At 45.5% G+C, this 15,434-nt stretch overlaps 1 protein-coding gene across 1 annotated transcript in view; it reads right to left on the bottom strand.

The window, feature by feature from the left end:
* The window catches only part of Ankrd55 (ankyrin repeat domain 55), a 156,412-nt gene that overhangs the window by 79,024 nt on the left and 61,954 nt on the right, over nucleotides 1-15,434 (bottom strand). Inside the window, exons 9-10 of the mRNA XM_051183054.1 lie at nucleotides 13,456-13,623; nucleotides 8,309-8,973 (exon numbers count right to left, since the gene is read on the bottom strand). Coding sequence (XP_051039011.1) covers nucleotides 8,309-8,973; nucleotides 13,456-13,623 — 833 coding nt within the window. The remainder of the gene's footprint in view (nucleotides 1-8,308; nucleotides 8,974-13,455; nucleotides 13,624-15,434) is intronic.

Here is a 15,434-nt window from a genome sequence, read left to right as displayed (position 1 = left end):
TTCTTGAGTAGAATCATTTTTAGTCCCCACTGGGGTCATACTTGGGAAGAAAGTCATACTACATACAGCTACTTATGGATGTTGTTTATTAAACAGCACTGTTTCCGGGACCGGGCAAACTGCTGTAGGCATGATCTCGCTCTGTCTTGATAACTATTATCTTCTTCATTTGTCAAACGAGGACCTTGAGGTTTGGAGGAATTCTAAATTTGTTCGAGGTCACTTTCTGGGAAAGGACAGAACCCAGGCTCCAGACTATCTATATCTGACCTTAACACTCACATTGAGAATGTCCCTAGACTTTGGATGGGAGAATGGACAGTGATCTGGAAGGTTCCATGCTGGCCCCTTGCTCTGTTATGAGGGTCAGGATGGATCTGTGCATAGCCCAAAGCTCTCTTATTGGTATCTCAGGCTTCAGGGAGCACACCCCATTGGGGACAATAAATGATAAAGTTAGTGATTACCTGTTTTGTTTAGAGCTCACTTATTCCAGATCTAGTTTGTGTTTACACAGAATCCTGATGTCCCTCAGGAAGGGCTGAGACACTTTATGCCAAGTCACCTCGGTGGACAAGGGGGCTGCATTAGTTACTCTGTGTCTGTGCACAATGCTTCAGAGGGCATCTCAGACCCAAGCCCTACGAAAGAGACGTCTTTGAATCCTACAGGCCTTGGTTGTTATGTCTGTCCCTTTCTATCCAGCTCTGAGACCTTAGGCAGGTGAGCTAACTTCTGAGTCTCAAGCACTGCGTCTCGAAAGTGGGAACTGAGAATAAAGATCTTTCTTCCAATGTCACCGATGGAAAGTACTCAGTAAGGAGGAACCGCCATCTACAGGTGTCATTGTGACCTTCAAAGAGAAGATGCGTTTTGACCTAAGACCCTGAGAAAGGGTCTCCTATGTAGCCCAGGCTGGCCTCCAACTAAATTCAGTGCTAGAATTACGGGTGTGTGCCCAGCTTGAGCTGGCTCTTTAAATATTGTCCGAATCAGTCAAACATAGTAGAAAGAAGCTAAATTAATACAGGCAGGTCTTCAAGAAACCGAGAGCTAGTTGGGAACTGCCGGGGCTGTGTGTCGGGCTTAGAGAAGGGACGTACGCTGGGAGCCAGGAGCAGGCAGTCCACACTGTGAGCACTGTGTTTACCCGGGTTAGGAATTTGGCTTTGGGCCTGGAAAAGCACTGTTGGGTTTCAATGCAGGGGTCATTGGTGCTGACCTACCTAGCCTGAAGAGTGCATTGTTGCTGGGATAATCTAGAAAGTTCTGGGGATAGCTTTTTCTTGAGGGAAACAAGGAAGTGAGCTCCTCCCAACCCGCGCCCCGCCATGGCCTGTAAATAACAGGCTAGCAGGACCCCCCCCACACACACACACAGCCCTTTCTGTTATTTCCTCTGCACGCTGATGGCAATGGATTGAGCTAAGGCACTCCAAATTCCAACTCATTAAGCTGAGCGTTCTCCCTCATCACTCATGCCGCCCACTGACAGGTCTCGATAAATGCGCCGAGCAACCCTAGCTAATGCTGAATGTTTGGGGTTGCTGAGCAAGCACAAAGGGGCGGATGCCAGGAACTCGGACAGCTGCACCATTAGCTCCTATTGGCCTTGCTGGACTGAGGCAGCGGAGAAGAGAGATCCTGAGCTAAAGAGACCGTTCAACAAAGGCCAGTGCTGTAGAACTACCCACACACTTCCCCACAGTAAGGTTTTGCCGTAAAAACCCGCAAGTTTCATGGAATTTCAACCTGCTCGAAGTAACAGTTTCAATCACTGCTGTGAACCCTTTTGACTTTTAAGGAAAATGTTATTACATTTATGTATGTATGCATCTATCTATCCATCTATCTACCTACCTATTCTCTCTCTCTCTCTCTCTCTCTCTCTCTCTCTCTCTCCCTATGTGTACTTGGGCCATGGCTTGTGTGAGGATGTCAGGGACAACCTGTGGGAATAGGGGTTCTCTCCTCCTTCCTGTGGCTTCCAGGGACTAAACTCAGGTCACTAAGCTCCTGTACCTTCTGAGTCACCTTGCTGGCCCATGCCATTTGCGTTTAAGGCAAAAGACTTAGTAGTTCTGAAAGCAATGTATCAAATCCACAAATCCACAAATCCACAAAAATAAAGTTCGGAAGATAAGGAAGTCTGTTCATTTGGGGCCAGTATAACTGATGAAGGAAATCATGATATACAATTGGTAAACATATCAATAAATTCAGTGTCAGCACTAGGATATTCCTGTGCAGGAGTGCTGGGCTCAAGTTCTGAATATATTACCAATTGACTGGAACATCATTGAGTAAATCATTTAACTTTTTCTAGGTGATGAATTATAACAAGAAAGGACCTTATGACATGAACATGTCATAACCCCCATGTCTTGATGGTTCTCTGACACTGTAGTCCAGAAAGGCATTTCTTGCTTCGTTAAAAGGCCCTTTCAAAGAGAGGGAATTTAATACAGATGTTTGTTATAGAAAAAACCAGGGGAACCAAACACAGGCCCTAGATTGAGGGATTGTTCTGTCCGTTGCTGGAGGAGTAATAATAGGAGGAGACGATGCTACCATGGCCAGAAACTGAGTGGGAGTCATAGCACCGAGCCACTTCTGAGGGAGCTGAAGGGGATGATGCCTACTGCAGCTCCCCCAGGAGGCAGGGTTGCCATGGAGATTCACTGGGTTCCTACGCCTCTGCCTCCTACCGGATGATACTAACTGAAGTCAGCAGGCCAGGAGCCTGGGAAGCACAGCCCTGGGCAACCAGGTGGAGTAGGACCAAGGCATGCTCCACACACTTCTGCTGCCTTCCCTTCGTAGGTCTCATCGTGTAGCCTATGCTGTATTAATAAGACGCCCCAGCATCCCGAGAGCTGTGAGTATACTCTAGGCATGCCACTACACCTGGCAGAACTCATCAGTTTTTAAATACAGGTTATTAGTAGCTTGTTTCCAATGTGTATTGCTTAGCATAGGGACTGACTCACATCTATAAACAAGCTGGAGGCCAGGTACTGTTTTACTCCTATAATCCAACATTTGGGAGCTAAGGCAGGAGGATTACTGTGAGTTCAAGGCTATGCTGAGTTGCAGAGTGGGACTTGTCTCAAAAAACTAAAAGCAAATCAACAATCCCCAAAACAACCCAATCAAACCAAAATAACGCCAATACCAACAGCAAAACATATCTGCCTAGGAGCATCTGGCAATCACTTTGTCCACACCAACTCACTCTATTTCCTTATGTGTCAGTGTGAGGGAGAGTAGGGGTGTGTGTATGATTAGGTGTGAGAGCATGAGTGTGTAAGCATGAGTGTGTAAGTATGTGAGTGAGAATGTGTGAATGTGTGAGAGTGTGTGTGTGTGTGAGTGTACGTGTGTGTGAGTTCTGTGGAACAATCCTTCTGTACACTCTGTGAATATATGTTGCTATGATTGGTTTAATAAGTAAGCTGACTGTCCAATAGCTGAACAGGATACAGTTGGGTGGGAAAGCCAAACTGATGGGACGAGGAAGGGAAGAATCTGGAGTCACCAGTCAGATGCAGAGGGAACAGGAGATGAGTGTGCCATGCTAATAAAGATACTGCCACATGAATAACGAATATGGGTTAACTTAAAATGTAAAAGCTAGTTAGTAGTGAGCCTGAGCTATTGGTTGAGCATTTATAATTAATACAAGCCTCAGTGTGTTTATCTGAGAGAGGCTACAGGACAGGAAAACTCTGCCTACAGTATGTGTATGTGAGTGTGTGTGTCTGTGTATGCGAGTATGTGTTCGAGAATGTGAAAGTGTGTGCTGCTAGTTATTTTGCGAGTGTATAGGCACTTGCGTGTGGTGGCCTGAAGTTGGTGTTAATAATCACACTTATTCTTTGAGTCAGGCTCTGTCAATCAAGCCCCAAACTGGCTGATATGGCTAGTTTTCCTAGGGAGCTTGCTCTTGGGGTTCCTTGTTTCTGTCTTCCAAGGCTGCCATACCTACATAATCTAAGCTCACGCTTTCCTATCAAGCTCTGGGCCATCTCCCCAGCCTTCAACTCACTCAATCCCAACAGTTGCCCCCGACCCGGTGAGTTAGGCACTTTCTCCCACTTTGCAAATGAGAAACGCTATGGTCTAGGAACTGAAACGACCCCCAAAGGCTCACGCACGGAAGACTTGGCTCTCCATGAAGCAGTGTGCAGTGACAGGGATTTTGGGAAGTGACTACTCCATTGCATATTCACAATCCAACACGCTACACGGATGCGATAGGAACTTAGGAGGGAGATGGATTTCAAGGGAGCGGCTCCTTGGAGCCAGCTGTGCCCCTGGAGACTGTATCTCGACTTCAATCCTTTGAAGTCCTTCTCTCCTTTCCCAGGCCTATCCATAAAGTTAGCTCACATCGCCCAGTGCCTCGCTGGGGGCTGGGATGGGGTGCTTGCTCACATTTAGGAGACCCCAAGTTCAGCTGCATGATCATCTAGCAGTTCCGTCTCCCTGAAAAGTCACTTATAGGATTAAGACTCTTAGATTTTTGTTATCATGACTCAGTTTCCATGCATGTCTCCTACCTATAACTAGCACTAGTAAGTACCGGCTAAAATAAAACTAACATTTTGCTATACGCATTGTTCAGATCTTCCGAATCCCTTAGCGACGTTCACTACTCCTTTTCATTGTTCTGTTGCTTGCGGACTTCACCGGTGACTTCTTGAGGGCCTGACCAAATCTCAAAGCCATTGCATTTAATGTGCTCTTGTTTAAGTAATGTAGATGTTTTGGATGATACGCCAGGTACACTCTGCTAGTTTCCTTCCCAATATCTACTTTCTCCTCCCTTAGAAGCAGAGATCGTATTTGCTGGTCAGAACACGGTACCCAGATGTAAAGACTACAGTTCCCAATCCTCTCTGTAGATAGGTATGAGTATGTCCCCCAGCCGGCCAGTGAGATGCAAGCGCGTGTGTGAGCTTATGACAGAGGACTCCTGGGTGGGAGCTACTGAGCTGGGAGGCCTCCCTCTACCCCTCCTCTCCTCCTGCTACATCAGCCCTGGACTGTGAAGTGACCTGCAGACAGGGAGCTAGGAATTAGGCTGAGGGGCGGGCATGCAGATGGAAGGAAGCTGTGTCTCTGGTGATGACATATCCACCAAAAATCGGGGCAATGCCTAACATCTCCGATGCATAGGTCATGATGACTAACAGTTTTCATGGACTTGAGGTGATTTTACAGAAATTACCAACTATTCACTTGGATTGGTGCAGATGTCTGGTAGGGACCCTTTGCGGTAAGAAGGCAAAACCCCACCCTCAGTTCATGCTGGCAGTGCCACCCTGAACACGCATCTTTGAAGAGCTGTGACGATGAATGAAAGGGTCCCCTCACCTCCGATTATCTTTCCCCGCGCCCTAGCGCACTGGCATCTGTAGCCGATAAATAGTCTCAAACCCTGGACCTGGGGAGGTGATTTGGGTCCCTGCATCTTTTCTTGGCCCTGTTGCCAATCAACTTTTTGTCTTTTGCAAACACTGATTTCAGCAATTTAGTAAAGTTTGAAGAGGGTAGCGTAGTATGCATGTTTGGATAGCAAGTGAAGTACCACCTCCCTCTTTTTGAGACAGGGTCTCACCAGACTTTGACTTAGAACAAAGACCCCTGCCTCAGTCTCCTGAGTGCTGCTATTAGAGGACTGTGCCGCTGTCAGTGTGTTAACCCCTATGCTGTTGAACCAGCAACCAACCAACCGTGACTTTGGATTTCTGTTATAGGTAGCTAAAACCAACCCTTATATTACTGAACTCAGTCACTTACATTAAACAGACAGAAAAGGACAAGAGCTCCAAGTTTTCAAAGGGCTCCCTAGAGGAAGCATTATTAGCTTGCCAGGTCAAAACTAACTCCAAAAGGAAGACTAGACAATAGCTTCAGTGGCCACCAAATTGTCAAAGAGAACAGTGTGTTCTCTTGTTACCCACGTCAACATTCATGCAACCAGCCAAAGATTTCAGTGCTCTGTGGAGTAAGTAAAATCTTAAGGGGTTCATCTCAGATATCAGCAAATAGCCTTCATGTGGACATCCATAGTTATCCTGTGTTGAGACACATATATGCATATTTACATACATGAGAAGAGCCACATTCTTCTTTGAAAGCTTCACACATCAAGCATGTGTCAATGATGGAGGAGTGCCCAGCATGCTGGGGCTGGAGTGGTGTCTTAGTTAGGGTTTCATGACTGTGAAGAGACACCATGACCTCAGCAACTCTATAAAAGAAGACATTTAGCTGGGGCTGGCTTACAGTTCAGAGCTTCAGTCCATCATTGTCAGGGTGGGACATGGCAGCATGCAGGCAGACATGGTGCTGGAGAAGGAGCTGAGTTCTACAACTGGATCCCAAGGCAGCGGGAAGAGAGAGTAACACTGGGTCTGGCTTGAGAATCTGAAACCTCAGAGCCCACCCCCGGGAACACACTTCCTCCAACAAGGCCACACCTCCTAACGGTGCTATTGGCTGATGACCAGTCATTCAAACACATGAGCCATTCCTACTGAAACCACTACAAAGATGGCTCAGTTGGTATACCCCAGGTCAGTGAGAGAATCTGCCTCAAACAGGTGGATGGTGTTCCCAAGGGTGACATCCAAAACTGCCCCTTGACCACCTCAAGTTAAAAAATAGTAGGAAAAATTCCACATTCAAACATGACCCTTCCATACTTAAAAAAACAAAACAAAACAACAACAACAACAAAAAACCTTAGTTTTTCTTTTTTTCATACTTAGACTGAAATATGGGTTAAATAAATATATTCTTCTCCCTTAGCCTACTCTAAGGAAAAAACATACCTGAAGTATATTGATAGAGAATAGTGATGCAAATAATTCTGAATTATACTGGAAACAGTGGTGTCCCAGGGTACCTTAATTATTCAGAGGTAATCAGTTATTGTCACATGAGAATGCTGGCTGCCATTTCTCAAGAGAAATCTAGCATCTTTCTTTAGATTTGTAAATACAATGTCATGTTTTAAGTATTGGCAATTGGTTCATCTAAAAGCAAACCAAGTGAGCAAAGTTGTTTCACAGCCTCAGAGGGGTTGACAACCCCATATATATATATTACTTTAGAAAAGTGGTATATATATGTAGAAAATAAGAGCTGGGCGAGATGGCATAAACTTATAACCCAGCATGTGAGGGGCAGAGGCAGAAAATTAGGAGTGAAGGTTATCTTTAGCTACATAGTAAGTTCAGTGCTAACCCTGTCAAAAAGCAAACAGCAAAATGAATTGTTTAGCATGGTGTGATGCTTTATTTATAATGAGCATAGTAATGATATAAATATATTAATATCTTTTAATATATGATATTAATATGAATATAAAATGTCAGGCTTTTAAAAATTACTCTTTTGAGAAAGGGCCTCACTATGTAGGTTTGGATGGCCAGGAGTTATCTATCTACGTTGGCCAGGCTGGCCTTGATACACTCAGAGAGATCCACTCACATCTGCCTCCTAAGGGATTAAAGGTGTGAGAAAACATTTTAAGTTCTTTAGTATGGTAATTACTACAAGGGGTTCTGCACAGAGTTGATGTTTCTTTGTAGCAATGATGGTTTTTAAGGCTCAGGACAATTTGTTTGAGTTTGAGAGCAAACAGCAGTAGAGAAAATCTAAGACTCCTGCAAACAGGGACACAGAGAGGACAAAGGCGACCTCATGCTTATGCAGTAGACCACCTACACACAGTTCTTTAGAATGTGTTTGGGGGCATAAGCAGAAAGGCAAGAAGAGAAAAAAGAAAATCGAATGACATTGGTAGCTCCGGGCAAGGGACAAGGGGAGCAGGGCCCATGCAAGCCTTTGGTGTGTGGGGAGATACAAACCATACACGTGCAAATATGCAAATATGTCACCTTTCTACACAGGTTCAAATACGCTATTGCCATTTTCCGCACCAAAGCTGTTGGTGCGGTAGGTTGTGCACAAGAAAATTAGCATTGTGGGCGTAAAAGTGTCACACTACAGCAAATAACTTTTAGAGGAAATAGCAATACCCTCTCCCCGCCCCTTACACCCCAAGAATACTTTTACCTCAGCACACTCAGGGCGGAAAAGCTGAAAGTTTTCACTTCCCAGAAATCTTCAGACTTTTATTTTGTTCGGGAGGAAATAAAAACGTGTTGTGGTTGCATCTTATTGCCCTTGCCTGCAGGCTACTGGCCTGGCAGTTCCTAGCTTAACTCTACGAGAGACACGCCCTGTATGAGGGAGGCCTTTGGGAAGGAGAAGGAGACAGGAAGGCCGTTACCTGGTGAGGAGTTATGTAGATGAGGAAGATGAAGTGGCCCAGAGGGCTCCTGGTGACCAGGCTGGCCAGCAAATAGCTTGTCTAGCAACTTATCAGAAGAAGACACGGTCCAAGCCTTGCAGGAGAACACGGGGTTAGTGTCACCCTTCCAGGGATGATCTAGTGACACCTGGCAGCCAGCCACATTATTTAATAAGTCCTGCTCGCTCCGACTCTTCTGAGAACGTGGGGCAGTGTGCTGAGGACCAGAACTCAGGCCTACATGGGAAGTAGCTCCATGGGAGCCTGTCAGGAAGTGATTGCCCAGGGTGATGGGCGGGAGACTCTGTGTTCTGATTGGTGGAAGCCCCTTCCGGGCCAGAGGTTTCCTTTCTGGCAAGAGATACTTTGAATTCTCTGAGGTCCTCTTCTTAAAGACAACCATAGCCACCTGGCCACCAGGCTGATCTTGGCAGTTGGTATCCACGACGCTGTCAAAGGTGGCGATGATGTCATTGACTTCCGAGGTGTCGCCCTCCTTGTATCTGCCCCTGGTGTGGTCTTTCTGGTGGGCTGTCTGCTCTTCTTTCTTGTTCTTGCAGAAGATTTGGTTGAGCACACTGAATCGTCCTTCCTTCTTCTGGGGTCGGCTGTTCTGGGAAGGGAGAGGCTGAGAAGGTTCTGCTCTAGAGCAACAGAAAAGAACAAGAATGCCATGACAGGAAACGAGAAAGAACAAGATACTGACACCCCAAACCCCCTTTTATGTCATCTGCTTGGTCAGCTTGTCTGGGCTCATCCCCAGATGCCTGCAGTCTTCAAGTCAAGGCCTTGCTCAAGAACCCCACCTTCTGCCGGACGGTGGCGGTGCACGCCTTTAATCCCAGCACTCGGGAGGCAGAGGCAGGCAGATCTCTGTGAGTTCCAGGTCAGCCTGGTCTACAGAGTGAGTTCCAGGACAGGCTCCAAAGCTACACAGAGAAACCCTGTCTCGGAAAACCAAAATAGAACCCTACCTTCAATTAACTCCTTGTAGAGACGTACTCAACACCTCTCTCTATCCCTGAGACAGGGACTCTCTGTATAATGTAGCCTCAAGCCCGTAATCTTTTTACTTCAGCCTCCTGAGTGCTGTGCTTATAAGCATATGCTACCCATGTCTCTCGACTCCTCATGGGTTAGTTCCTGTTTCTTTGTTGTTCTTTGACAGTATTGTACATGTATGTAACGTAATACTATACATGCATGTAGAAATTTTGGTCATTTCACCCCAGACCCCCTCTCCCTCTCCCACTGAAACCTCTCCTTTCTGGCATTCCCACTGCTGTTAATTAATGTTTCTTGCATGAGTGTGGGAGAGATTTGACTGGCTCATATAAGCACCTTATCATCGTTATAGCATGGTAAGAAAATGACTTCTTAGCCTGGTGGTGCACACCTTTAATCCCAGCACCCAGGAGGCAGACAGCAGATCGCAGTGAGTTCCAGGCAATAATTCCTTAGGGAGGACCACTCCCCATCCGTGATGAAATGTAGGGGTCTTATGCAGATAGCCCAGCAGAGTGGGTTCGTGAGTGCGATGGGTGAGTCACGTCCAGGAGACGTCGGTTTGCTGCACATCTTTCCAAGCGCCGGCTCCTTTGTCCCCTGTCTTTGTGACGTTCCCTGAGCCTTGGCCTGCGTGACACAACCGTCCTATGTGGGACCCCGTACCCCACTATTGTTTATTTTTGGCTCTTTGGCCACTTTATGGGTTTCTGCATTAACTTCCACGGGGGCTATTTTCTCTCTTCCTCTCTTTCCTCCCCGCCCCTCCTTCCTCTTCTCCCTACGTGTGGAGATCAGAGGTTGTTGTTTGTGTCTTCCTCTGTGTCTGTCAACCTTGCTTGTTTATTAGTCTTTGACATTATTTATCATTGTTGAGCATGTGAATGACAGTTCTCTGAAAAAGGCTGCAACCCCCCCCCACTGACCCTTCTGTAATGAACTGATTAAATCGTCAGTGACTGGGGAGGGTTTGGAATGTTACAATTCAGAGCCGACTACATCCGGCCATTTTCAGCCCTCTCCATAGCCGATAGCCATTCATTGCCCTCCTCTGACCATTAGGTAAATCCTTTGGAATGAACAAACTGAAGCCTCGCTCCCATCAACCAAAAGGCTAAGAATGTCAGAAATTCCCCTGCTCTGTTCTAACCTGCCTACCAAATGTTTCCAGCAATGTATCTGCAAGGTGCCTTGATGCACAATGTCTTTGTTCTGTTTCTGTAAGAACCTTACCTTGGAACGTGGACATGAGGTGACCTAAACCTATGTTCCTAGGCCACTGGCCACTCATACTTGGCTCGGGAACAAACCATCTCAGGGTTCCTTCTGAGGGGAGAGTTGTGTGTCTGTGTTGACATAGCATGGTGTACATACAGGTGCTTGTACAGAGGGCATGTCTGTGGAGGGCAGAGGGCAGCCCTGTGAATCTGGTTCTCTCCTTTGAACTCTGTGTGGGCTCCGAGGATAGAACTCAGGCATAAACTTGCACGGCAAGCCTCTTTACCTGCTGAACCACGTCTCTGAACCAACATCATTATATGTTCATTACTTGAGACCGGGCCTCTCACTGAATCTGTGGCTCCCAGACTGACTGGCCGCCAAGCCACAAGCACCCTTGTCTCCATTTCCCCAGTGCTGGGGTTACAGCTGCAGCCTCCTATGCCTGTCTTTTACGTGGTGCTGAGGGTCAAAGTCAGACCCTCGTGCCGGCTGAGTCATCCCCTTGACCTCCAGAGGGTATAGCCTTTCAATGACCGCACAGCGGTGTTTTCAATTGTCAGCTGAGTAAGCTGAAAACACCTTCAAGTGTCCCCACTCTCTCAGGGACAGTGCACAGTGACATCGGCCTTAGAGGCGAAGAGTAAGGCGTCTGCTCTGAGTGAAAGACCCCAGGGGATCCAGCAGCTCTGACGTCATGCACCCAGCATCTTGCCCGTTTTATGCCGTTTGTTCTTTGTTTCACATCTAAAAAAAAAATACCCTCTAAATATGGCTGTGAAAAATGCTCTACTAAAGGAAACAGGCAGCGAAGACTTAGTTCCAGCGGAAGAGGAAGCCGTGTGTGCCAGAGGTTGGGCGTGGCAGATGTGAGCAATGCTCAACTCACAAGCAAACTCAAAGGGAAAAATGTTTGTGGCAGCTGTTTGGCAGGCTTGCTCAAGCCGAGTTTCCCTGAGGTGTTGTTCTGTTCCAGTTCTCTGGGAACTCCGTGCTGTCTCTTTTGAAGCCACAGTCAAGTCGAAGCTTTCTGCGTTAGGGGTCAGCCATGAAACTGGACCCGTGGACAGGCTGTCAAGGGGGGGGGGGCGCACGACTACTCTTCGGACAATGCATGTTCTCTCACTGTGGATCTTTGCTCGCGCATACCTCCATTTGTATCTTTTAATTACTAATACATTTTTGTCTCCCTTTCAACATGACGATCACACAATCAATGAATGACTGCCCAGAATGAGGACTACTCAAGTTACCCAGGTAGCCATGTCGAATAATGTGTGAATGATGAGACAAAACATTCTAGAAATACTTAATGGGCCTGGACAAGAAATCCAGGCTTTCAAGCGTGTATATCTTAGAGGTGGTATTATAAAAGCAACTGAGGGAAAAAGAGAAAAGCTGACTATGAATTTTGTATTTATTGTCTTCACATTTTTTTTCGTGATACTTTCTGAACTGATGGAGTGACATTTCGTTGCTTCTGGATTTATAAGTGAAACAGTCTCTAGTGTTTTTTTAAACACACTCCCTAGTTTTCTTGGTTTGAAATGCAATGGGTGGGAACAGTTTCATGGATTTTAAGCACGCTGTTGATCAGATGCTTCATTGATGCAGCTGTCAATCACCTTTATCTGTCTCACTCAGCAACGGGTGTCACACCTAGCGACTGGCACGCTCTGTTTGGAGGGACAGTGCTTAAACTAAATTTTGGTCTTGGACCCAGTAGATCTGATGACCTTTTGTTGCCTTGAGGTTTGATAGCCCCCAGCTCCAACCCCAGGAGAATTAAGAACTCTGATGTGGAAAGCTTGCATGGATTTGCACAGAACGGAGCCCAGAGGGACACAAAACCTGTAGATTGACTGGTAATCAGCCCCAGTGTGATGAGAGAAGGGAAAATCTTGGTGCCAGTAATTTCTCTCTTCACTGGTGTTGGGCTTTGACCATATGAAATTTCTGTACCACAGTGCAAAATTCAATCAAAGTGGACTTAATTGTCTAGTAGTGAGAGAGAGAGAGAGAGAGAGAGAGAGAGAGAGAGAGAGAGAGAGAGAGAGATTTGCCAAGAATGGAAAACAGTGCTGCTCTTATTAATTTTTCTTGTTTTGGAAAATAGGTGCATTAAATGAAGTCAAGTTATTTATTTACCCATTTATCAACAGTGTCTCCTTATACAGACAGCCCTAACTAGCCTCAAACTCATGACCCTTCCCACTTCAGCTTCCCAGGATTATAGGTACAGTACTGTTTGACTTAAAATATGTTTTTTATTCTAACATGTAGCAATCACAAACTTATTAATACTTAAATAACAAATCAAATATTTTATTAAAATTTTCTTAATTAAATGTTTTGACACCGTAATAGTGATGGGTGTAACAGATTTTAAAAAGCCCTCTGGCATCTTCAGTAAGTTTTGAGTGTATAAGGGTCTCGAGAAAAAATGTCCTGGGCAGAGGAAGGGGGAAGGAAAGAGGGCATTCACGTCCTAAGACCCATATTTGACGGGTTCAAGCTTGTTCCTATTACTGTGTCCCACATAATGGAGGTCGTTTCACCGTGTGTCAGATGACAGCAAACACACATAGTTAATTGGGTAATTAATACTGTAACTTATATTATGAAATACTGATATTATTAAATTACTGTGGCCACTAGATGGATCAGTGGATAAAAATGCCTGTCACCAAGCCTGATGACCTGCGTTCCAGCCTGGACCTCACATCACGGAAGAAGAGACGTTTCTGAAAAGTGCTCTCTGATCTCCAAATGTACACACACACACACACACACACACACACACACCCCAGAGGCAATGTTGTTGTTGCTGGGTTTACATACTGGTGGTTTAGAGAAACGTTAATGTTATAAATCTTTGAGAGGAAGACACTAGATAAACTCACCGGCCTTCTTGGGAGAGGAGCCTAACACAGGCTGTGTGACCACAGTACAGGGCGTAGGCCAGGGGCGTGCTCTCGTTAATGTCCCTCAGGTTGCTGTCCATGCCCAGCTCCAGCAATGACTGGACACACTCTGCTTTGCCGGCAGCCGCAGCCCAGTGCAGGGGTGTCCTGGAGGAGTCACAGAAGAAACACAAGGGCCCAATCAGAACCTTACAGGCTGTTTAGCCGTGGTCGGCTTCCACCCAGAGTCAGGCTGAAGGCGGACGATCCCATTGCTGTCCATAGTATGGAATGGTGTGCCTGGCCCTGCGTAAGAGTCTAGGGCGAGTACCAGAGGCTTCCTCCACCTTGTGCTTTCTCCCTGGTTCCCCATCTCTGCTCTTCCTGAGAATCCCCTAAGCACGAGAGGCTTTAAGTCTCTTTATATACGGTGCCGACTGCCTTCACTTTACCCTCATACTCCTCTTGAACACCCAGTCCACCACCATCTTTAGAATCTTTTGTCAATTTGGGTGGCAAATGATACTTTGTTGTTTTCCTATGTATTTCTTCATTTACGGATGAGGTTAAATTTGCCATTTGTATTTCTTCCTTGAAATCACGTTTGTTCTGCTTTCTTAAAAAGGCAGATTCTCACTGTATAGAATGCATTAGCCTTGAATAGGCAACTCTTTCTGCTTCAGCCTCCCAAATGTGGGGATTACAGGCACTTGCCACTCTGCCGGCTTCTATCTATTGCTACTTTCTATTATAACATTAATGTTCTTCTTACTAATCTGAATGGGCTCTTTGCATACTAAAGATATCGATCATTTATAGGTCATCTATACAAACTTCAAAAATATTGTTATTTAACCTTTAAATTTTTGGTGATTTTTTTTCTATAAAAAATGGAAAGCATTCACATTCAATTGCATTTTGTCTTATCTCTTTATTGTTCACAAAGTCCTTACTTAACCAGGAGAGATATTCACCAATATCTAACCATTTGTTAAAATGTAAAACTAGTGTTTTCTTAATAAAGACCAGTCAGGAAGCAGGAGAAAATATTTGCAAACCACGTGTTCAACAAAAAGGCTTATAATTAGAATGCATAACATTTTTTCAGTACTGAACAAGAAAACAAACTCACTTGAAGAATAGCAGAGGATCAGGATAGAAATTTTGTCAAAAAAAGATAGATGAGGTGCCCCGGGCTCAAAAACACTTGCCAAGCCAGTGTGGTGGCATACACCTGAAGTCCTAGTACCCAGGAGATTCCAGGCCAACCTGCCCTACAGAGTGATGCCCTGTCTCAACAATGAAATTGTCATTAGGGAAATGCAAGATAAAATGGCAAGGATTGCCCACATGCCTGTAAAAATGATTAAAACGAGGCAAAGGCCAACAAAGCTTGACAAAGCAAAAATGCAACCTGGAATTTGTCTACAATCTTAGTGGAAGATTTACGGGGTTAATTATATCTCAACTATGTGACCCAGAAATCTCACTTCTATGTATCTAGGTAGAGAAATGAAAAGCTTGCCCTCAAATGTTTATAGCAACTGGTGACAACTTCCCCAAATGGAAGCAAGCCACCATCCTTCCAGGGGTCAATGGGTAAACAAACCGTGGTTCCTCTTCTCTGTGTAAATGACTTAGTGACATAATGAACATGCAGGGTACCAGTGCAGGCCGGTAGAGATGAGCCGCAAGTGCGTTCTGCTAAGCGATGTGAGCCAATCGCAAAAGGTCCCACAGTGACCTTCCCTCTTCTAAAAATCTGAACTCTGAAGTGCTCTGAGCACTGACATGTTGGATGCCACCAAGGGAAAATTCTGCATCTGACCCTGTAGGACAAGTCAGGGCTTAAGTGCAAGCACACTCAAAGTGTTTGATAGGATTGCTTTTCCAGGCTGTGTGTTTAAACACACTTAGATTTGGCTTCATTTCAACATGTCTCATTTCATGTATGAAAGTCTTCCCATACCAACACCTCA

This window comes from Phodopus roborovskii, unplaced genomic scaffold, assembly GCF_943737965.1.
Source record: "Phodopus roborovskii unplaced genomic scaffold, PHOROB, whole genome shotgun sequence".
NCBI classification, from domain to species: Eukaryota; Metazoa; Chordata; class Mammalia; order Rodentia; family Cricetidae; genus Phodopus; species Phodopus roborovskii.
Note: the sequence above shows the minus strand (reverse complement) of the source record. Positions and strands in the feature narration are given on the sequence as shown.